Source organism: Zootoca vivipara, chromosome 12, assembly GCF_965207765.1.
Source record: "Zootoca vivipara chromosome 12, rZooViv2.hap1.1, whole genome shotgun sequence".
In the NCBI taxonomy this organism is placed as follows: domain Eukaryota; kingdom Metazoa; phylum Chordata; class Lepidosauria; order Squamata; family Lacertidae; genus Zootoca; species Zootoca vivipara.
This window is the reverse complement of record NC_142595.1, coordinates 32483507-32507751: the sequence shown is the minus strand read 5'-3', so window position 1 is coordinate 32507751 and position 24245 is coordinate 32483507. Positions and strand designations below refer to the sequence as shown.

The 24245-nt window shown below is 40.9% G+C and overlaps 3 protein-coding genes across 3 annotated transcripts; all 3 read left to right on the top strand.

Moving 5' to 3' along the window:
• The first annotated feature begins 5558 nt into the window (after window positions 1–5558).
• Window positions 5559–18178, top strand: LOC118095440 (vomeronasal type-2 receptor 26-like). The gene is made up of 5 exons (XM_088654702.1): window positions 5559–5776; window positions 9402–9693; window positions 13343–13570; window positions 16357–16483; window positions 17277–18178. The coding sequence occupies exons 1-5, from the start codon at window positions 5559–5561 to the stop codon at window positions 18176–18178; spliced, it is 1767 nt and encodes a 588-aa protein (XP_088510828.1).
• On the top strand, window positions 10579–13179 carry LOC148683958 (vomeronasal type-2 receptor 26-like). Its single transcript, XM_088655691.1, has 2 exons — window positions 10579–11415; window positions 13123–13179. Exons 1-2 carry the CDS (start codon window positions 10579–10581, stop codon window positions 13177–13179), a joined length of 894 nt encoding a protein of 297 aa, XP_088511817.1.
• Window positions 18179–20066: 1888 nt separating the features above from the next.
• Window positions 20067–24171, top strand: LOC118095439 (extracellular calcium-sensing receptor-like). The gene is made up of 3 exons (XM_035136689.3): window positions 20067–20204; window positions 22282–23136; window positions 23938–24171. The coding sequence occupies exons 2-3, from the start codon at window positions 22306–22308 to the stop codon at window positions 24169–24171; spliced, it is 1065 nt and encodes a 354-aa protein (XP_034992580.3). The 5' UTR covers window positions 20067–20204; window positions 22282–22305.
• The last annotated feature ends 74 nt before the right edge of the window (window positions 24172–24245 follow it).

Sequence of the window (24245 nt, the reverse complement as noted above, 5' to 3'; positions counted from 1 at the left end):
TCACCCCTTGCTTTTTCCTGTAAGACCAATTGCAGTCATTAATAGTCATCAACTGGTTTACCACTCTTATCAGCCAATCACCCATTCCCGCCACCCTTCTGAGAAATACCCCTCCCCACCCTCTCGCTATACATAAGGGTCTGGTGACTTCTGTTTCAGTGTCTCTGAAGAAGTGTGCATGCACACGAAAGCTCATACCAATGACAAACTTAGTTAGTCTCCAAGGTGCTACTGGAAGGATTTTTTTTCCCATTTTGTTTCATGTAACATATGTAAAATGAGATCATATATGCTTATCAGCTTGCTTTGAAGCTTTTCAGCCTTGGCTGCTGGCCCTAGCTAGTTCAGAGAGGGGTGGCTTCTATCCATCACATTGGCTTCCTCTCAACTACTCCCTTATCTGAAAGTAACTGCTCACCTGGGGGCAGCCGTTGCCACATGGCATGGCTGCAGTGGGTCCAGGGAGGCTGCCATCTTCCAGCATGGCTGGGGGAGGTGATGGATGTTGCTGCCCACCTCCAGCCGTGTCAGGCCCTCAGGTAAGGGCAGGCAGTGCTCGCTTACCCAATCAGAGGCAGGGGCTTGGGGGCTGCAAGCAGCCTACCACTAGCCTATTTAAGGTGGTGGTCAGCTGTTAATTGCCCCTTTGGCTGATGAGACTGTGGAATGGGCTAATAAGTCAGATGTGATTGGAGTGTTGCTGCCAGCTAACCTAGCTTTTGGAATCTCTGCAACTGAGTCATTTGGGGCCACAGGCAATCCTTTGCTCTGTTCTGCATTTGGGCTCACAGGACAGAACAGTGGGCTGAGCTGCAAAAAGACTGGAAATTGGAGAGAGTCTGAGGAGAATGTTAGTGAATTTCAAAGGTGGGATGGGAGGATACATAGGTTAATCAAAGGTGTTGTTCCTTCCATTTTTTAAAAAAATATATCCAACATCTCTCATCTGGGGTGTTTGTTGGCAAGCCCATTCAAGGCTACTATGGTATTGATTCCTCCCATGGTCATTCAGGTCAGCTGGCCTGTTTTTAATAGAAAGGATTAAACACATTTTTTTAAAAAAAATTCAATATATATATGAATGAAGAGTAAGAGAAGGAAACAGATACAAATATATCACGGTTACATCAGAAAGGAGAGGGAGTAAGAACACAAACAGAATAAACCAGTATAAGGAACAATAAATTATTATTATTATTATTATTATTATTATTATTATTATTATTTTATTTTCATAGAGGGTGCAGTTACAGTTGTACCTTGGTTTTCAAACAGCTTTGTTCTTCAATGTTTTGACACCTGAACGCCACAAACCCGGAAGTATGTGTTCCGGTTTGCGAGCTATTTTTGGAAGCCAAACGTCTGACGGGGCTTCTGTGGCTTCCAATTGACTGCAGGAGCTTCCTGCACCCAATCAGAAGCTGTGCTTTGATTTCTGAACATTTTGGAAGTCAAACAGAATTCTGGAACAGATTCCGTTCTACTTCCAAGGTATGGCTTTATATGATATGCAATGAAGTTGTACTCACAGTAGGCATTTTGAAATTAATCTTGGTGAAGTCATGTCCATTCATTCCAATAGATATATAAAACTTATTGGAATGCCACTCATTATTTCTAGTATATAAGTTGATATCCCTCTAAATATCAGTGGCTGGGAAACATGTGGAGGAAACCGTTATTTCTCATATATAATAAACTTCAAAGGCATTACCAGTCTGCATTTCCTCCTCATAAGTATATCATTTTTCATTACATATTTTACAGGATCAGCAAAGAATAGGGCAATGAAGAAAAATATACATTAAATTCTGAGAAAATTTTGAGAGATTTGTGGCATACTTTTGGGTCTGATTACGGTAGATCTTTTCTTCTTTCAGACATGAATGACTGTTATAAATGCACCAGTAAATATTATCCAAACTGGAAACAGAATGTGTGTATTACCAAAGTTTTAACATTCTTATCTTATGAATAACCTTTGGGAATCAGCTTAAGCTTCTCTACTCAACCCACCCTTCCCCCCAAATCTGCTCCACTTCCCAGTGGGGAGGAGTTGCGGTGGACCATGTGGACACCCCCTCCCCTCTGGGGGCGGGGGACTATGTCCCGCATCACCCGCAGGTTCCAAGCCATGTCATTTCCAGCCAGCCAATCCGCTGACTGGGTGTGTGTGGCCGGGCCCCATTTAAATGGTGGTGCAAGCCAGAGAGCTTCCTCTTGTCTCGGGTGGTGGTTAGGCATTGGTTGAGCTTATGATGGGGGAAGGGGAGGTGTGGCCATCACCTGCCCCTCCAAGCTTAAAGGTATTCTGTTAAAGGAATCCGGGGGTGTGGATCTTGTCTGAAGTCCGGAGCTGGGCTAGGGCCATGCCACAACCCCGTCAGGAACAAAGGGGGAGCTCGAGTTGGTTTGCATCAACGGGGCTCCCCCTACCAATGCTTGACCCTTACAGAACTCCCTGAGTGATGGGCAGGAGTCAGATATAGTCGGGTCAATTCCGATGCCTAAGCCAATACCGCTCACATTCTGTAACCAATAAAGTTGTGGCCTAAATTTGCCCAATAACCATTAACCTAATATCCGTTTCCTTGTGTCTTATTCATCAACAAGGGGGAAGCTTCATTGCAATTCTAGATGCTGATATTAACTCAGTTTTTGAAGAAATTGTATTACAATGAATGAGGGGTCTGTTTTACTGTGTCTTGTGCTACATGGGCTTCTTGGTCATTGCCAGTTTTTCTGTGATTTTCCTTGCCAGAAAATTACCAGACAGTAAGTTCAAGACAAGATGATCACTTTCAGCACATTGGTCTTCTGCAGCATGTTGCTCTTCCAACTTTACAATTCTAAGATTTAATAAAAATGTCCTTACAACATAATGCAATTTAGTCCCATATGATTAAGCATTCAATGTGGACTGCTGTGGCAATGTTATAAACTGAAACAGGAAAATATTTATGTAGAAGGAATAGTTGCATTCTTGTGTAGGATGGTTCCAGTGCTGCTGTTGATACTGCTTTCTCACATGACATACAAGGCTCACACTGTGAAATGCAGGATCCGGTATCCACACCATCCTCGTCACAAGTATCATCAGATAGGAGGCGTCATCATTGGAGGGATTGCTTCTTATGGTGGCTTTATTGTCTATTCAATTGAATTCACTGAAGAATCTCCATCATCACCACCACCAGGATCAAGGGGGGGAGGAAATGGTTGGGGAAAAGACTGGCCAATTTTATTGTTCTTTCCTTTTCTCTTATTCAAGCAGGCATCTGTACTCTATGGCTTGCAACCTCCTCCCCATTCCCAGATGCTGACATGCATTCCTTGACTTCAGAAATTGTATTAGAATGTAACGAGGGGTCTGTAACGATGTTCTACTCTGTTCTTGGCTACATGGGATTCCTAGCAATTGTTAGTTTCACTGTAGCTTTCCTTGCCAGAAAGTTACCTGACAGTTTCAATGAAGCCAAGTTTATCACTTTTGGTATGTTGGTCTTCTGCAGTGTTTGGTTATCCTTTGTTCCTTCCTACCTGAGCACCAAAGGAAAATATATGGTTTCAGTGGAGATCTTCTGCATCTTATCCTCCAGTGCTGGGCTGCTGGGTTGCATCTTCCTTCCCAAATGTTATCTGATTGTGCTGAGGCCTGAGCTGAATAACAGGGAACATCTAATGAGGAGGAAAACTGAATGACTGTTTGGTACATTTTGTTATAAATTGCACATCTGAGGGGTTTTTGTCTGCACACAATATAAGTCTGAATGTTCCTCTTGCAGCATCTCTCATGTTCACACTGCTAGTCTTGTAATGTTCTGAATGTTTCTGAATGCCGTTAGATTTTCCTTAAAGCTCTCCAAACACACTCTCAATCTATTATCCGATCTGCTCATGTTTATGCATCTGCAGGTACAAAAGAAGCCATATGACTTGCCATTTAGGCAAAAGCTACTGTTTTATTTTACATATATTTATTAAAAATATGTATATACTGCTGCATCATAAAATATATCAAAGCAAAAAGAAATTAAAAACAAATTGCTTACTGACCTCCATTTATTTATTTATCTATCCTCACTTGTGCAAGGTTACTATGGCATATATAAAGAGAGTGCAAATTGTGGTCCCACTGAATTGCACTTATTCCAGAGATTAAGTATATGTAGGATGTTTATGCCTGCTTTTGCAACATTCTGTTTTGCCTGCTGTTTTTTCTGCCTCTTATTTTCAGCTCACTAGGTCCTAGATAGCTTACAATACAGCTGGACCCTGTGTGCCTTTAGCTGTTCATGGTATCATAGAATAAATTGCATCTTTCTCCCCAGAGCTTTCAGTTGTCTATTGATACTGCGTTTAAAGTACTTTCTGTCAATGTTTACATACCATCTTAAGGTTCTATGCACTCTGGGAGCAATGTATGGACCTTGTTAGTTGCTCAATTAAGGAAAATTACAGAATAATATCCAACTAGAATCAAAGCCAAAAAAGGTGTTTGGGCCTTGCAACTTTGGGGTGAACGTTGGCCAATGGGCCATTGTGCACATGTGGTGTGTGTACACACACACACACACACACACACACACACACACAGAGAGAGAGAGAGAGAGAGAGAGAGAGAGAGAGAGAGAGAGAGAGAGAGAGAGAGAGAGAGCACATGGTAAGGTGTAAGGAGTTTCCTTGGACCTTGCTGTGTAAACACAGCATGTGACAGGCAGTTGGCTTGAAATCCTCCCATTAATCCACCTCACTGCCTGGACCTCATTAGTTTTAATAAATATAACCTGTTACCCATCTTTCTTGGGTGTGTTGGCAAAGGCTTGCTTTTCCTTTTAAGTACAGAAGAAATGTGCGTGCAAAATCAATTGACCAGTTCACAAAGTTAACAAAAGTCAGGTTTCCTATCCTGAAAACATTCAGAAATTTGACTCTCCTGTGAATGAAGTGAAAAGGTCCCATGAAAAGGCCTTTCTAGCATTGTTCCTCTGTTTTTCATTACTGTAAGCCCAAATGACCAACTCTCACCAAACTATGTGAAAATGATAGCTTCTGTTAAGATAGACAAACAAATTCAGTTTCACAATTCCTCAGAGAATTGATAGATTTCAGCTGGTGACTATCTTTCCTTTAATTATCTTAAGTACAGTAATTCTCCAATTTCTCTACCCCCCCCCCCAAACGTGGACACTATCAAAGCTAATGAGACCATCTGTAAAAGATAACATACACAAATCTTCCCCCAAATAGTGTCCTCCGCTTGTTTCGGACTACAACTTCAACAGACCCAATCAGCGGGGGATGCTGGAACTTGAAATTCAAAACATATGGAGAGTGCTGAAGAAGGCTGGCAATCTCTAGCAATCACAGCTGGAATTAGGGAATGTGAATAGACAAGGACCTGCCAGCATGATCAGGGTTTTAAAAAAACCAAAACATTGTCTTGCACTCTGTATTTCATACATATAAGGATACTAAATTGCCAATGTTTTTTCTCAATGGTACTGTCATAGTTAGAAATAGTTGTTTTCAGTATTAAGGCAATGTTTGTAGCAAGGATGGTGGCATTGTTGGTCTTGATGTTGATGCTACTTCCTCATGTAATATCCAAGACTCACCTTGTTAAATGCAATGTCCCTGATCCACAACCTCCACTCCACCAGTATCATCAGAATGGGGACTTCATCATTGGTGGCATTGCCTCTCATAGCATCATCATCTCCAATTCAATAACCTTCACCCAAGAACCCCCACCAGCATTACCTGAAGAGCTTAAGTAAGGAATTAATAATTTCAGTTTTCCACTTTGATTCATACTTTAATCCCTTATACACCATGACAGGCAAGTGGGTTCATTACATGTACTGTGTTGTTGTTTAGTCGTTTAGTCGTGTCCGACTCTTCGTGACCCCATGGACCATAGCACGCCAGGCACTCCTGTCTCGCACTGCCTCCCGCAGTTTGGTCAAACTCATGTTCGTAGCTTCGAGAACACTGTCCAACCATCTTATCCTCTGTCGTCCCCTTCTCCTAGTGCCCTCAATCTTTCCCAACATCAGGGTCTTTTCCAAGGATTCTTCTCTTCTCATGAGGTGGCCAAAGTATTGGAGCCTCAGCTTCACGATCTGTCCTTCCAGGGAGCACTCAGGGCTGATTTCCTTCAGAATGGATAGGTTTGATCTTCTTGCAGTCCATGGGACTCTCAAGAGTCTCCTCCAGCACCATAATTCAAAAGCATCAATTCTTCGGCGATCAGCCTTCTTTATGGTCCAACTCTCACTTCCATACATCACTACTGGGAAAACCATAGCTTTAACTATACGGACCTTTGTCGGCAAGGTGATGTCTCTGCTTTTTAAGATGCTGTCTAGGTTTGTCATTGCTTTTCTCCCAAGAAGCAGGCGTCTTTTAATTTCGTGACTGCTGTCACCATCTGCAGTGATCAAGGAGCCCAAGAAAGTAAAATCTCTCACTGCCTCCATTTCTTCCCCTTCTATTTGCCAGGAGGTGATGGGACCAGTGGCCATGATCTTGGTTTTTTTGATGTTGAGCTTCAGACCATATTTTGCGCTCTCCTCTTTCACCCTCATTAAAAGGTTCTTTAATTCCTCCTCGCTTTCTGCCATCAAGGTTGTGTCATCTGCATATCTGAGGTTGTTGATATTTCTTCCAGCAATCTTAATTCCGGCTTTGGATTCATCTAGTCCAGCCTTTCACATGATGAATTCTGCATATAAGTTAAATAAGCAGGGAGACAATATACAACCTTGTCGTACTCCTTTCCCAATTTTGAACCAATCAGTTGTTCCATATCCAGTTCTAACTGTAGCTTCTTGTCCCACATAGAGATTTCTCAGGAGACAGATGAGGTGATCAGGCACTCCCATTTCTTTAAGAACTTGCCATAGTTTGCTGTGGTCGACACAGTCAAAGGCTTTTGCATAGTCAATGAAGCAGAAGTAGACGTTTTTCTGGAACTCTCTAGCTTTCTCCATAATCCAGCGCATGTTTGCTATTTGGTCTCTGGTTCCTCTGCCCCTTCGAAATCCAGCTTGCACTTCTGGGAGTTCTCGGTCCACATACTGCCTAAGCCTGCCTTGTAGAATTTTAAGCATAACCTTGCTAGCGTGTGAAATGAGCGCAATTGTGCGGTAGTTGGAGCATTCTTTGGCACTGCCCTTCTTTGGAATCAGGATGTAGACTGATCTTCTCCAATCCTCTGGCCATTGCTGAGTTTTCCAAACTTGCTGGCATATTGGGTGTAGCACCTTAACAGCATCATCTTTTAAAATTTTAAACAGTTCAGCTGGAATATCATCACTTCCACTGGCCTTGTTATTAGCAATGCTTTCTAAGGCCCATTTGACTTCACTCTCCAAGATGTCTGGCTCAAGGCCAGCAACCACACTACCTGAGGTGTACGAGACCTCCATATCTTTCTGGTATAATTCCTCTGTGTATTCTTGCCACCTCTTCTTGATGTCTTCTGCTTCTGTTAGGTCCTTACCACTTTTGTCCTTGATTATGGTAATCTTTGTACGAAATGTTCCTTTCATATCTCCAATTTTCTTGAACAGATCTCTGGTTTTCCCATTCTACAACATGTACTGTAGCAACATCTTAATAGGAGTTCAGTCCTTGGCAAAGAATGAATGCATATCATTTTCTAGACCACTCAAATTAGAATGGAAAAAGAACAGTTGTCTCCTTGGCTTTTTTAAGGGGGGGGACTCTGGTTATCTAAAAAAAAAACTTTTAATTCCTCTGTCATGTTATCTGCCAAAAATGTTTCTGCAAGGTTAATCTGTCCCATTGTGTGCCTTGTGCTCCATCTCTCCTCCTGCACCTCATTATATATATATATATATATATATATATATATATATATATATATATATATCACAATCATTTTTCATAATTAATGTTGTAATAAAATAGCACATGTATAATTGCCCACATATTTAGAAATACTTAAATTCTCTTTTTTGCCTTCTGCAAACATGATATTTAGTATTCTAGAATATGGTATATAAAATAGACCCTCTTCTGAAAAAACAAAACAGATTTCTGATCCCCTTTTATTCTCACAACCATTTCAAAGTTCTTTGCATTTCTCTCTAACATCTACTTTTCTACTGATGTGGATGATCTCGCAGTTCAATGAAAGTGTGTTAAAGTTGTGTTTTATAATTGGTCCAATTAGCTCAATTTGAACTCTTACTGGCAGCAGTTCTTTCTCAGCCCCATCCTCACATCCTGTATCTAAGATAAATTGTTGGAGATTTAGGCTGTGTAGAGGTTACTGTTTTAGAACAAATCTAGATTATGCTTTTTCTTGATTTGGATTAAAAATGGTTTGGGTGGAAGTGCATCAAAACACTATAAGATGACACAAAGGAGCACATACAGGATAGATATGGACTGCTGCTCATTTCATGTGTACATCATGTCCCAAACCAACAGTGGGGGGGGGGGGGAGAGCACAAGTTGTAGAGTAATTGGGAATGTGGATACAGCCTTAATCTATATTTATCTGTATACAAAATGTTTGCCACTTTCCAGCGCTGACATCGTGTGATAATTATCTACTCCTTTGGTCAAGGCTTCATGGCAATTTGGGGGCTGTAGTTTGCCCAACCCCCACATTTAAATATGTTTTTTTAATAAAATAAAAGCACAGGCTACTTAGGTTAATATCATAAAAATTTATTATTTGCAATTTAATTCTAAACTGATGCTCTGTTACCTCTGAGATTTCTGAGACATGGAGTAGAGTTCATTTACTCACTGGAAGGACCGATTGTGAAGCTGAGGCTCCAATACTTTGGCCACCTCATGAGAAGAGAAGACTCCCTGGAAAAGACCCTGATGGTGGGAAAGATTGAGGGCACTAGGAGAAGGGGATGGCAGAGGACGAGACGGTTGGATAGTGTTCTCGAAGCTACCTACATGAGTCTGACCAAACTGTGGGAGGCAGTGCAAGACAGGAGTGCCTGGCGTGCTCTGGTCCATGGGGTCACAAAGAGTCGGACATGACTAAACAACAACAACAAACATTGCAGGCATTGCTATTTTTCTAGATAAAGAGGTGCCGGAACTCAGCATGAATGTCACCCATATTCTCTTATAATGACAATGGCACGCACCTAAGAGGTGCTAGAACTGAGTTCTGGCAAATTCTAGCTGAAACAAAGTCCTGGTTGTAGGAAATCTATCACTTGTTTTCTAAATGGTCAGTATTCCTCTCATGTGAGGAGATAATTGCTCCTTTGAGGTCTGCTCCATAGGCAGCTGCCTAGTTGACCTAGTGACAAGCACTGGTCCTGGATGTACAACATAGTTGTGAAGCATTTACAAAATGTGGCATACTTTTCTGATAAGGAATGCAACTCTCTTTCTAGTGTGGTGCCTAAACATTACCAGAACATCCTGGCCTTGCAATTTGCAGTGAAGGAGATCAATGAAAATCCTCAGATTCTACCCAATGTCACTCTAGGCTTCCACATCTATGACAGCTATTTCAATGCCAAATGGACCTGCCATGCCACAATGTTACTTACATCAACGCTGGAAACATTTGTCCCCAACTACATCTGCCACATCAAGCAAAACCTTTTAGCCATCATTGGGGGACTGGACTCACAGACTTCCCTTCAAGTGGCAACAATATTGGATATCTATAAGGTTCCACAGGTGGGATATTTCTCTCTTTGTGTCCAGAATAGGGATTTACCACATCTATGTTGGATGATGTAGTTTGGAAAAACAAATGTGTGCATTCCAAATAACTAGAGGGACATGTTTTTTGCATGAATGTTGGATGGGAGATTTGAAAAATGCAGCCTATTCCTGAAGCAGAAGTTTACATTTTTCATTTCAACCAATGCAATGACAATTTGCGGAGCATTCAGGGAACTTCTTATCTCTCGAAAACTTTTGGCTCTGCTTCAAGATATATATAGAATCATAGAATCATAGAGTTGGAAGAGACCACAAGGGCCATCCAGTCCAACCCCCTGCCAAGCAGGAAACACCCTCAAAGCATTCTTGACATATGCCTGTCAAGCCTCTGCTTAAAGACCTCCAAAGAAGGAGACTCCACCACACTCCTTGGCAGCAAATTCCATATACCTCATGTTCTTACAATTAAGTATCTAAAGAGTGAGACTTTTGAGCCAAGACATCCCCAGTGTTATTGCAATTATCTCCTACACCTTCAATCTATTCAAAATCCTTACACACGACACTGTTCTCTCTGCTTCCTCCAGCATAGGAATATAGGTTGGTGCGAGTGGTTTCCTCACACCAAGCTGAGGGTGTCCAAAACAACAATTAACAATTAAGGAATTATTGTGAAAATTAGAAATATTTACGGGGGGCAACAAATTTTGTCCTTGCTAAGGGCACCATATTACAAAAGTCTGCCCCTGCTTCCACTGTCTCTCCATAGCTTTTTTGTAGCACTGTTGGAAGAATTGCTGATATAGCAACATGTTTCAAGTTAAAGTGGTTATCATTTCTGTCACTTTCTCTCTTCCCCACATTTCTCTTTAGCTCATATATGGATCTGCACCACTGATGAATGATAAAACCCCAGGACTTTCATTCTACCAGATGAGTCCCAAGGAAGACCTCCAGTATCAGGGGATTCTCTATTTCCTTCTGCATTTCAGGTGGACGTGGATTGGGATCCTTACCAGCAATGATGAATATGGAGATAGATTTATACAAACGGTGGTTCCCCTTTTCTCCCAGAGTGGTATCTGTTTTGCCTTCACTGAAAGAACTCAGAAATACACTTTTGTCACAGAAATTAATGCTTTGTTTAACAAGGGGGCAGAAATTCATGATAATATAATTAATAGCAAAGCCAATGCAGTTGTGGTCTATGGGGAATCGTATGCTGTGCCTTTTTTCAGATGGTTGCCATACCTGTCAGAACGAGAACAAATGCCAAGTAAGCCAAAAGGTAAAGTGTGGATTATGACAGCCCAGATGGAGCTAACATCATTTGTTTATCAAAGGACTTGGGATACAGAAATACTCCACGGGGCTCTCTCCTTCACAGCCCATTCTCGTGATCTACCAGGATTTCACCAATTTATTGAGAACAAAAACCCTTCTAGCACAAAAGGAGATGGTTTTATCACGGACTTTTGGCAACAGGCATTTGGTTGTGTATTCACAAATCAAATTTCTGGCAATGTGGAGGGAGACATCTGCACCGGGGAAGAGAGATTGGAGAATCTTCCTGGTCCTTTTTTTGAAATGAGCATGACCAGCCATAGCTACAACATCTACAATGCTGTCTATGTTGTGGCCCAAGCTTTGCATGCCATGTCTACATCTCAAGTCAAATACAGACCAATGGCAGGCTGTAGAGAACTGAAGCGTCAGAATCAGCATCTGTGGCAGGTAAGGGGCTGAGCATCCTCATTTAACAAGGCATGGAAGTTATTTGGCTTGCCTCTTCACTGTGTACCACTGAAGAGGGAATGTTTGAAATTTGAAGTGGAAATATATAGAGAAAATTAAAAGATGAGTTTTATTCCAGCTGAGTTCTAATCTTTGCCTTCTTCATTCCATCTTCATCAACATGTACTTTATAGTTCAAAAAGTAAATTTTCTTCTCCACATTCCTGAGATGATGTACCCACATATATATTTGTGAAATCCTTATTGTTATTATTTTTTGCAAACAGATACATTTTCCCAAGCAATTTCCTGTAAATATAATACAAGTTCCTTCACAAATGAACTCAGAGAAGTCTGAATTTGGCAGGAAAATTGTATTTCAGTTCACATATTTGTTCATAAATAGCGAATTGGTTATCAAGATGCAAACAAAATAGTATTTATCCTCCATCCTTACTTGTTGGAATTGTAAAAAGATTTTGAAATGTGTACTTCCTGACAGATACTGTACACCAGGCATGTCCAACAGGTCGATTGTGATCTACTGGTTGATTGTGGGGTGTCCCTGGTCGATCGTGGTCGATCTAGTGATCCTGATCGATCTCCCCCCCCCTCCAAAAGAAAAGGGAGAAAAAAGCTCAACAACTTTGGTCAATCCTCCTCCTCCTCCTCCTCCTCCTCCTCCTCCTCCTCCTCCTCCTCCTCCTCCTCCTCCTTCTTCTTCTTCTTCTTCTTCTTCTTCTTCTTCTTCTTCTTCTTCTTCTTCTTCTTCTTCTTCTTCTTCTTCTTCTTCTATCACTCATAGCCGAGTAAGATTGTCTTCCATAAACACGGTTTTAACAATGGGTCTGTAAGTGACTGTGGATCCACACGTCCTTCTACAGTGGGGACATTGGTTTCCAGGCGGGAGTTGATCACGGTGTGGATTTGCCAAGCGTGCCTTTCTCTTAGCATGTTTCTCCCTTGCGTCCTGAGATCGAGTTTCTTCAAAGCCCAACTGGAGCGCTTGAAGGCCAGTGTCTCCCAGTTGTCAGTATTTATACTACATTGTTTTAAGATTTGCCAGTTTATATATATATATATATATATATATATATATATATATATATATAGTGGGAGTAGATCGCAGTCTCTTGGAAGATGGGCATGCCTGCTGTACACTATTGTCCTGTTTGTGTATGTATGTTCTATGTACTCAAACCCTTTCTTGTAAGGCAAGGACCCACACAAAAAATTGGTCTACATTCTTTATGGGTAATAGTGAGTTCAAGGACCTCAGGATTTGCTTAGATACTGAGGTGTGCGAACATATGAATTATATTTATTTGTGTATTTATTTGTTATTATTAAATACCATGGCATTTCCATTATCCTACCTAGTTTTTCAGTTTTCCTCCCTAACAATCAGTAACCATGATTTGACTGCTAAATATTCTCAGTCCTCATTGGGATGTTTGGGGGTTTGTACCCTCCTCAGGATTTCCTTCCCTAAAGTCTTTTTTTGTACCTCTGCAAATCTTGAGGCTTCCCCAAACCTGCTCATACCATCCTTTTGCACATGGATGATGGATAAGGATCCATATTTACCTCCAAACCTGGCATATAGAAAGAATGATATATAAATCCACAATGTATATACCATGAAACCCACAGAGCCATCACTTTCAATAACCTAATTGTGCTTTTATGGTTGTTTGTGCATTTTAGGAACAGGATGCCATAATTATTGACAATCTGTATTTGAAAACGAACTTCCAAACGTGATACATTTGTGGCTTTATACTTATATTTAAAGCCTGCCATTTTCTAGGTAAAAAAGGAAAGAAAAAAGATGGCTTCTATCCAGATTGGATATTTAGAATCTGCAGCCTTAAATATGCAATGCAACATTATTCCTTCCTGAACTGCCATTTCCTTTTCAATCTAGCTCCACCATTTTCTGAGGCTTATCTCATTTAACAACAGTGCTGGGGACAAGATTTCCTTTGACCAGAATGGGGAGATAGTAGCTGGATTTGATGTCACCAACTGGATTGTCTTCTCAAATCAATCCTTTCAAAGAGTGAAAGTTGGGAAGATTGATCCCCAGGTTCCTCCAGACCAAGCATTTACTATCAGTGAGGATATCATAACATGGCATAACTGGTTTAACCAGGTAGGGGGTAATCATCAGCCATTTGGGAAGATTCCGATTTTGAATGAATACTCCTGAATAACATACAAATGTTATTTTGCTTAGCATTGTTCGGCCCTTATCAAAACTGTTAGCTGTTGTTAGGATTGAGAATAGCACGACTGTCGGAAGCAGTTGTCAAGGGCAGGTCAGCAATAACTCACACGGTGCCCATGAAGTTAACTCTTTATTCAAAGAAACAAGACAGCTCAGGAGGCCAGGCCTAGTGTTTACAGCAACTAGTCCTGTTGGATCTTGCCCCTATGAAGCAGTTGCAGGGACTGAAGATCCCCATCTTCCCACAGTTCCTTCCCACCCCCCACCCACACCCCTGGTCTTTCCCAAGCAATACTTCATCACCTTGTCTGCATAGCTGCCAAGTTATCCCTTTTTTACAGGGATTTTCCCTTATGCTGAATAGGCTTCCTCGCGAGAAAAGGGAAAACTTGGCAGCTATGCTTGTCTGTCTCTGCTCTGCTCTTTTCATCCCTCTTTTGTTCTGAGACCAGTGGGGAGGGAAGATGGTTGCAGCAGGACGGGGAGGCCCCGGATTCTTCAACAGCCTGCCTCATCTCTGCCTCTTGGCTCCACTCCTCTCCAGCCTCTGCTTCTCAGTCTGCTTCTGGACTGTTCTCTGCCACAGACTCTCCCTGCTTGCTAAACCCTGTTACTTCTTCAGCTTCTGGCAACTATCCCAGTCTGCTCCCTCTTCTCCCTCTGACCACTCATTGTCATCCCACCATAAATCCTCTGGCTCTGAGCCTTCTTCTCTTGGTGGTTCCATTGGGGTTTCCACAACTCGTGTCTCCAGCTATTCTTTTGCATCCAAAGAGTCCATGACAACATTTGAATTAATGTAACAAAGAAACTCCACAAGGGGCTCCATCATGTGGGCCAACTTTGACAGGTGGCAAAGCTTATCCATCTGCAACTTTTTGATATCACTATATTATCACAAGATCAACAGATGGGTTGTAGTGACCACCTGTTGAAATTTGTTGCTCTTGCAAGTCTTGCCCTGCAATCAGAACAATGAGGTTTATAAAGCTTTTATTTTTCCAGCACAATTAAAGACCGAAGGGTTCAGTGCAGGACTTGCTTTTCAAAAATATGTCAGCTGATGAGCAGGTATGGGTGGTTTGGGCAAAGTGGCCTCATGGGCCAAATAGGACTTCATGTCAGGCCCAGGTTTGTCAGTGGGTTGGAGATTCACTGCTGCTGCTGTAGAATGTAGAGGTTGTCAGGATGCTGTCAGCAGCTCCCGGCTGGTTGCCCAGGAAAGTATAAAGACAAGGAAAAGTTTATTCCAGCCTTTTATATTTCAGACTTTACAGAGAGAGGCTATAGAACCCAGCCTCTTGGATAATGGCATTGTCCCGAGTGAATCTCCACCCTCCCTTCTCTCTCACTTCCTCATTCATCACCATCATCACCTCTTCTATGGGTGCTGCTAAGTGCCTTCTGTCTTTGAGCTCTTTGCTCTCCTGCTTTTAAGGCTCACCAGGTTCTGGGAGATGGTGGGTCTGGAATGCTTTCTAATGGCAACAGGTCAGCCAGCTGCTGCTCCAGATCTCCCATTACTTCCCAACTTTTCTCCTCATCTGCCTCTGACCTGCAACCTAATGCGAACCACTGCTGTAACTCTATACTGTCTTCCTCTTCCTCCTCCCTGGAAGGGTCAAGATGGGGAGGCTGTCTCCACCATTCCTTCTTCTCTGCCCAGTCTACCCTTTAATGTGGTAGAGTGTGCTATCCATATACAGTTCTACCTGATTACATTCCCTTACTAATGACATAAGAATAAAATAAAAAAATAAAAAATAAAATAAAAAAATAAAAAGAATAAAAATACAGCTGCTGAATGAAGCAATCTGCTACAATAAATGATCTTTTGAACAACCCTGTTAAAAGAAGAGCGTAATGCTTGTGGTCAACAAAAGAGGTTTAAAGACTGTCTCAAGGCAAATCTAAAAAAATGTAGTATAAACACAACTGGGAAACACTGGCCTGCGAGTGCTCCAGTTGGAGAACAGCCTTTGCCAAAGGTGTCACGGGTTTTGAAGACACTCGAACTCAGAACGCAAGGGAGAAATGTGCTAAGAGGAAGGCACGCTTGGCAAATCCACACCATGATCAACTCCCACCCAGAAACCAATGTCCCCACTGTGGAAGGATGTGATGGATGCAGAATTGGCCTCCGCACAGTCACTTACGGACTCATATTAAAACCATGTTTATGGAAGACAATCTTACTCGGCTACAAGTGATCGCCAAAGAAGAAGAAGATAAGAGAGGGTTCATGATAGCTCAGTTGGTTGAAGTGTAGTGCTGAAAATGCCAAGGTTGTAGGTTCGATCCCTGTATGGGACAGCTACATATTCCTGCATTGCAGGGGGTTGCACTAGATGACCCCCTGGGTCCCTTCCAACTCTACAATTCTATGATATGTTAATTCATTCATCAGCTAATGAGCAGGATCTTCTCCTGTAACAATGTTGATTTCTTTATCCCCCACTGTCTGCTTAAAAAGAAATGTGGAGATCCTGAACTGCTAAGATAGATGTATGTCTACCATCTTAAAGTGCTTGGCAAAAGCTCTCTTTGGAGAACCGCCCTCCCCCCCCCCCAACAAATATCATTTAGATGGGAGGCTCAATCAGGAGTTCAGGGACTGTCCTTTGCTACTTCAAAAATGCCCCAGAAACTTGAGGATTATGGCTATATTATTCTGAGAATCACATTTTCTCTCTCTTTCATTTCTGCATTAGACACTGCCTAAATCTGTATGTTCCGACAGTTGTCATCCTGGTTCTAGCAAGAAAGTGAAAGAGGGGGAGCCATTTTGCTGTTATGACTGCACCCCATGTCCAGAAGGGAAGATTACAACCCAGGAGGGTAAGAAATATATGCACAAATTTATATATGGTTCCCTGAAACGAAGAAAAACATCCATAGGAAACAATATATTCACCAAGGTTTTTGTTTCCAGTTTTTGAAACTTGGTAGAAAGATTTGGGTGGCAATGGACCTAATCATTTAGCAAACATATTTTTACACACAGCTTCATTAATTTGATTTTTTTAAATAAAAAATCCTCTTAAAAATGTATGTAAATCTGCATTTTCTCTCAATATGTGTTTAGCATTATCCATCCAAGTTCTTTTCAATTGTGCATTTACATTCATAAAATGTATTTAGATGTATATTTTAAAACTTTAAGCTTCAGGTAATTGAATCATAATATTTTGAGAAATCCAGCAAAGAGCTAACTTCCAATCTGCACATACAGAGGTTTGTTAAGATTGAAATCATTTTAATTTACTGATTAATAAGAGTGGATTACTAGACACATAAGTGTGCAGTGACATATTCCCTCTGATTGTGCTTTAGAGAGGGGGCTACAGAATAGTGACTGGAAACCCTTGGTTAGTTCTTGACAATGTGAAGTCGATCAGGAAGGATTTCCAACCCTTCTGCATTTTCACTCAGTTAATTATGTACTTCTGATTGGCTGCCTAAGCAGGATGGACTCCTTCATTCACAATTGCAAATTTTGTAAATTTTAGTTGTATATTCATGAAACCATTTTTTAAAAATGGAATAAGAAAAAGAAAAGAAGGAAAAGTCACGGTATGTTGATGAAACATGTCATATTTTTGAGATTAATACAAAACATTTTCTTTTTCAGATATGATTGACTGTTATGAGTGTGAAGACAAAAAAATTCCAAACAGAAATAGGAATTTATGCATCCCCAAGAGTACAAGTTTCTTGTCCTATGAAGACCCTTTGGGTATCAGTTTAACCTCTTTTGCTCTTTCCTTTGCTTTCATTACAGCACTTGTGCTGGGGACATTTATGAAGCACCATCACACTCCCATTGTCAAAGCCAACAACTGGATCCTGACCTACACTCTCCTCATTTCCCTCCTGCTCTGTTTCATTTGTGCATTGCTATTTATTGGCCAGCCTCAGGTAGTGACATGTCTGCTCCGACAGACTGCTTTTGGCATCATCTTCTCAGTGGCTGTTTCCTGTGTGTTAGCAAAAACCATCACAGTGGTTCTGGCTTTCATGGCCACCAAGCCTGGATCCAGGGTGAGGAAGTGGGTGGGGAAAGGAATGGCAAACTCTGTTGTTATTTCCTGCTCCTTTATTCAAGCAGCCATCTGCAATATGTGGCTGGTGATCTCTCCTCCATTCCCTGATGTTGACATGAACTCAGTAGCTGGAGAAATTGTATTAGAGTGTAATGAGGGGTCTGTGGCTATGTTCTACTGTGTTTTGGGCTACATGGGCTTTTTGGCTCTTGTGAGCTTCATTGTGGCTTTCTTTGCCAGAAAATTGCCTGATAGTTTCAACGAAGCCAAGTTTATCACTTTCAGCATGTTGCTATTTTGCAGTGTTTGGCTTTCTTTTGTCCCAACCTACTTGAGCATGAAGGGAAAATATGTGGTGGCTGTGGAGATCTTTTCTATCTTGGCCTCCAGTGCTGGGTTGTTGGGTTGCATCTTTGCCCCAAAATGTTACATTATTGTGTTGAGGCCTGAGCTGAACAGCAGGGAACTGCTAATAAGAAGGAAAACATGAAAATTATACAGATCTCTGTCATTTTTTATGATCTGCTGTATAAAGGTTTGTCTGCATCGGCCTCAGGCTAAAATGGGTTGCAGTATCTTCAGAGGTGTCCACATCAATGCACTTTGTAATGTTTCTGTCTACTGTCTTCATGAATGCACAATTCACTTCAGAAAAAAAATGTTTTAATGCAGTTTTCATTTTGGCAGTATATACAGCATTCAGGTGTGGGTATCACTGTTCTGATGGTTTAGAAAAATAAAGTAAAATCTCCATTTTGGTAACCACTATACTAAATTGGGCAACAATATTTTCAAATTTGTCGAAATCCATGCACTTTTGAACATTTTGGTTCACCATCTTTATTCAAAATGGCTTCAAATAGTATCCAAATATAGTGTCAACCCAACTCCTTAATCTCAGTACCCATAATGTCAAATTGGACAATGATAACTCCAGTACACTTTGGAATGGTTTGGTCTAGCACCTTTATTCAAAATGGCATATGGTGCTTTCCAAATATTCACGAAAACTAGCTCAACGTGGGGTTCATACCCATGACCCTGCGATTAATAGTCTCATGCTCTACCGACTGAACCATCTCCACATTGTCCCTTGTTGTCTAACTAAATGAATGAGAAATGCTATTTTAACATAACAAACATGTTTTCTTAGCAATTCCACAGGGAAAGCCCAACTTTCAATTGGTAATTCTCTTCCTTTTCAATTACTAAAAGGACTGTAATTAACTTTGCTGCTATCCAGCACATACCCTTATATTTGCAGTGACCACTAGAATAACCAATAGGATGATAGAGATATAAACCATGCAGCATTCAAAGTTTGGTACTCAGAATGATATCATTGCTGGCTATACTTATTGCACTACTTCCACCCATGGTCTGCAAGTCTCACATCATTAAATGCCTGGTTGGTGATCCACACTATCCACTTCATGAGTATCATCAGAAGGGAGACCTAATCATTGGAGCCATTGCTTCTCAGACCTTCATCATCTCTGAATCAATAACATTCAATGAAGAACCCCCACCAACATTGTTTGAAGAGCTTGCGTGAGGAGTTATCTTTTTTAAAACAAACACAAATTGATGCATAATTTAATTACTATTGTAGTTGTTCTTAGAAGTGTAGGGTGCTAGGAGAACTGTGATTCTGGATTGGTGCTGTATGTATACAAAATGTCAAGGCAAATTGCATAGCACAAATTTAACTTTTTATTTTCCCTACCAAACTGTGTTTGACACTGAGATCCTTCATGCCTAGGCAACCTTATCTTACATTATTTTACTGCTGTTTCTTTCCCTGTCCAGCACAACAGTGAATTATGAATGTAAGATGGGGGGGGAGTGGGGGTGATTTTCTTCTTTTTTTCTAGATTCGTCTGCAACAATAGCAATCCTAGGCCCCATACTGAGAACTACTGGGAAGAGGGATGGAAACCACTCTGAAAATGTTAGCTCTTTTAGGGGAATGTGGGGTCTCCTAACAACTCTCAGCACCCAAAGCAAACTACAGCTCCCAGGATTTTTTGAGGGAAGTCATGTCTGTTCAAAGTGGTATGATACTGCTTTTAACGTAGAATGTACACTGGGCTTTACATAGACAACCTAAGCATAATGACTGAATGAAAATGTTTCTCTACAAATACTGTGATGCATAATAATGAACTATAATGTTAGAAAAGCTAGAATTTCTTTCTGATTTAGAATGCAACTCTCATTGTAGTGTAGTACCTAAAAATTACCAGCACATTCTGGCCTTGGCATTTGCTGTAAAGGAGATAAATGAAAACCCTCAAATCTTACCTAATATCACCTTGGGCTTCCACATCTACGACAGTTATTTCACTGCGAAGTGGACCTATCATGCCACAATCTTACTGATATACACACTGGGGAGATTTGTTCCCAACTACAATTGTGATTTTGAAAATAACCTGATTGCAGTCATTGGGGGACTTGATCCTTTAACCTCCCTTTACGTGGCAACCGTTGTGGATATTTACAAGTTTCCACAGGTAGGTTGTGTGTCTTTTGGTCTCTGTATGAATATGGCACTTTTAAATTTAACTATGAGCACAGTTTTAAAAAACTTTTTCTCCACAGTTCCTTTTTTATTTTGTTGTTGTTTAGATAGATAACTTATGGTGCTTCTATGATGATGATGATGAATGAATGAATGAATGAATGAACGAACAAATAAACAAATTTATATGCCACCCATCTGACTGGGTTGCTCCAGCTACTCTGGGCAGCTTCCAACAACTTAAAACATCAAACACAGCAAAACATCAAACATTAAAATTTTCCCTATACAGGGCTGCCTTCAGATGTCTTCTAAAAGAGCTGAGTATCATTATGAGCCTCAAAATTCTGTAGCTTACAAAATGGCACATATTGGGTTAAAAACATGACACTTGGCATACATGATCTATCTCAGGAGCCTTTGTCCTCTAGATGTGGCATGGCAAGCATGACCAATGGCTAGGGATGATGAGATTTGTAGTTCAACAACATTTGGGAGGGGGTTACCCATATCTGATCTACCTGCAGAGGTATACACAACTGTCAAATTTCAAACTGAGCTGATAAAGCTGCCACAGATACAGAACAGATAAAGAATAAAGTGTAGAACAACCCTGGAAAGTAAGCCTTTTTGGACACAGAGAACCGTATCTGTTCATTTACAAGCATTTGTGTAGGTGATGATTTGTGTGTGCCTGTATTTTGAGAATCATTCCATATACTGGAGATACTTCAGGTTTCAAGATACATCAGTAGAGGAAGCCTGCTTATTTGCAATAACTGCACCCACAATCTTATCAAAAAGCATTTCCATTTAAACTGGTGGACTGAAGAATAAATCCCAATAGTTTGGTAAACTGCACTATTGGTTTTGAGGGGTCTGCCATGAGCTTTTAGTGTGGCTGCCCCTGTTCTGTGGGATAGCATTTTTGATGAGATGTGACTGGTGCCCACTATCTATACCCAGAGTGGGGAACCTCAGTCCTAGGGTCCTATTTTTCTGCCCCTTGGAACTTTTCCCAGACCACCCCCCTCACTGGCCCTGCTTTTGCCTGGCTGGAACTCGTACTTAAAGTCTGATATTGTCTTCTGACTGCCTACTTGGAGAATAGATTTGTCAGTGTGTGTGCATACTAGCCTACTATACAAAGAAAAACATCACATTGGTTGCTCTGCCCACTTTTGCCTTGATCCTCACTCACCACTGTTATGTGGCCCTTGGATTGTTGCCTTAAAGGCAAAGCAGACCTGAGGCTGAAGGAAGTTATCCACTCTGATCTTTAATTCCTATAAATTCTTGTTTTCACAAACTTTTCCAGATAGATTAAAAGTTTTCTGCCCTGGATGTTGATTTTATATTATTTAAACCCATCTTCGGTTATCCTTTCTACTGTTTTAAAAACTCCTTTAGCTATTTTCATGGCACACATATAAAATACAATAATGATAATGACAATAGTATACCTAAATCTAGATTGAATCCATTCATTTGTTTCAGGCAAGTGTTATTGACCAAACAGGAGAATCAAGAACCACCCACTATTTCCCCAGCCTTGTTTTAATCTGATTCTCTTCTTGCCAGTGTGGTGTAGTGGTTAAGAGCAGTGGACTCATAAACTGGTGAACCGGGTTAACTCACTTCACAGAGTTCTTGTTGTGGGGGAGGAAGGGAAAGGAGATTGTTAGCTGCTTTGAGACTCCTTAGGGTAGTGATAAAGCGGGATATCAAATCCAAACTCTTCCTCCTCTTCTTGCTCTGCTAGCTAGTAAATTTATTACTAGATATAAGCAATGCTCTTTTTTCAGAAAAAGAGGTGCCAGAATTCACCATGAACACTGCCCTCATTCTCTTAGAATGGCAATGGTGCCCACCTGAGAGGTGCTGGAACTGAGTCTGGCAAGTTCCAACTGAAAAAAAAGAAGCCCTGGATATAAGTTAAGCTGAACAAGCATTCACCTAGTGTTATCTAAAGATAGATGACAAAATGTACACAAACTGTTCTGAACACTTGCAAGTGGCATGTACTTATCATTTTACCTATTATCTCCTTTACTACCCCATTTCTTCAGCTCATATATGGCCCTGCTCCAGTGATGAATGATAAAATCCCAGGCATCTCCTTCTACCAGATGGCTCCCAAGGAGGCCCATCAGTATGCAGGAATCCTCTCTTTGCTTCTGCATTTCAGGTGGATGTGGATTGGGATTGTCACTTACAATGATGAGAATGGAGATAGATTTGTGCAAACAGTGGTTCCTCTCTTTTCACAGAATGGCATATGTTTTGCCTTCATAGAAAGAAGTGAGAAATTTTCTGTGGTCAGTGAAATTAATGACATGTTTGAACAGGGGGCAAAGATGAATGACAAAATCATGAGCAGCAAAGCCAACGTAGCAATAGTGTATGGAGAATCCTATACTGTTGTGTTTTTGAGATGGTTGCCATATGTATCTAAACAAGAGCATAACATAAATAAACCAAAAGGTATAGTGTGGATATTGACTGCCCAGCTAGAGCTCACTTCAATGGTCTATCAGAGAACCTGGGATACAGAAATAATCCATGGGTCTCTCTCATTCACAATCCACAACAATAATCCTCCAGGTTTTCACAAATTTGTTCTGAGCAGAAACCCATCCAGCATAACAGGAGATGGTTTTATCAGGGACTTCTGGCAAAATGCCTTTGGCTGCGTTTTTGTAAATTCCATAACAGACAAAGTGAAGGGAAATGTTTGCACAGGGGAGGAGAACCTGTTGAGCCTTCCTGGGCCTTTCTTTGAAATTAGCATGACTGGCCACAGCTACAGCATCTACAATGCAGTTTATGCTGTGGTCCATGCTTTACAGTCTTTATCTCAGCTCAAACATAATACAATGGTGGAAAGAGGAAGGCAGAAACTTCAACATCAACAGCTGTGGCAGGTACTGTGAATAATATAAAATATGCTGGAATAATAACTGAATCCATATGAACTGCCTTTCCAAGCCCTTTCTGTGTTTTTGCGTGAGCTTTCACTCTTCTCCATTTCTCACCCAATTTGACCCCAACTTTATTCTTCTGCTGCCTTTGGCATAACCAGACTATTAGTCACATTTTACAAAGTCATTTTCCTTTGCTTCTCCTCCTTAAGAAAATAAGAAGAGCTCTGCTATATCAGACCAATGGCCTGTCTAGTTCTGTTCTCAAACTGTTCTCAAACTGGCCAACCAAAGGCCTATGAGAAGCCAATAAGGATGACATGAACACAATAGTCCTCTCTCACTCATGATCCCCAGTAGCTGAAATGCTGTAATACTGGAGGTAGTGTATAAGCATCTTTAGCAGTAGCTGCTGACAGCTTTATACTCCTTTCTCTTTTTAATAAGGAATCTTTATTGTTTTCTTCCTGTTTATGGCTGACAATGTGGGAAATATGTTTTTTTCTTTATTTCAAATGTCTGCACACAGATGGAACACAAATAAACAATCATAGAATCATAGAATCTTGGAAGGAACCAAAGGGTCATCTAGTCCAAACCCCTGCAATACAGGAATCTCTGCTAAAGTATCCATGACAGATGGCCATCCAACCTCTGCATAAAAATATCTTTCACATTATAAGAAAATTTTATGCTTTGCTCTTCTGTGCTAGAAGAAAGTTCAGAAAATTGTGGTCATGCAAGACAGATATTTGTAATTCCTGCTGCCTTTTCTAAACTCTTGACTTTGCAACTTCATTTCAGCTCCATCATTTTCTGAAAGTTGTGTCATTTAACAATAGTGCTGGAGAGAGTGTCTCCTTTGACCAGAACGGGGAATTAGCAGCTGGCTTGGATATTACAAACTGGATTGTTTCCTCAAACCAATCTTTCCATAGAGTGAAAGTTGGGAGATTTGATCCGCTGGCTCCCCCAGAGCAAGCATTTACCATCAGTGAGGAAGCCATAACTTGGAACAGAGGGTTTAATCAGGTATGACCTGCTTGCCAACAGTTTTGGAACTCTTCCAATTAGAATGAGCACTGAGTCTTGGTGTAAAATAAATGTGATTA

Coding starts and splice junctions, on each gene's coding strand:
- LOC118095440 (XM_088654702.1), top strand. CDS start 5,559: ATGGTGGCATTGTTGGTCTTGATGTTGATGCTACTTCCTCATGTAATA. Junction 5,777..9,401: donor GCATTACCTGAAGAGCTTAA/GTAAGGAATTAA, acceptor CTCTCTTTCTAG/TGTGGTGCCTAAACATTACC. Junction 13,571..16,356: donor GGCATAACTGGTTTAACCAG/GTAGGGGGTAAT, acceptor TTTCTGCATTAG/ACACTGCCTAAATCTGTATG.
- LOC148683958 (XM_088655691.1), top strand. CDS start 10,579: ATGAATGATAAAACCCCAGGACTTTCATTCTACCAGATGAGTCCCAAG. Junction 11,416..13,122: donor AGAATCAGCATCTGTGGCAG/GTAAGGGGCTGA, acceptor TGTGCATTTTAG/GAACAGGATGCCATAATTAT.
- LOC118095439 (XM_035136689.3), top strand. CDS start 22,306: ATGAATGATAAAATCCCAGGCATCTCCTTCTACCAGATGGCTCCCAAG. Junction 23,137..23,937: donor AACATCAACAGCTGTGGCAG/GTACTGTGAATA, acceptor ACTTCATTTCAG/CTCCATCATTTTCTGAAAGT.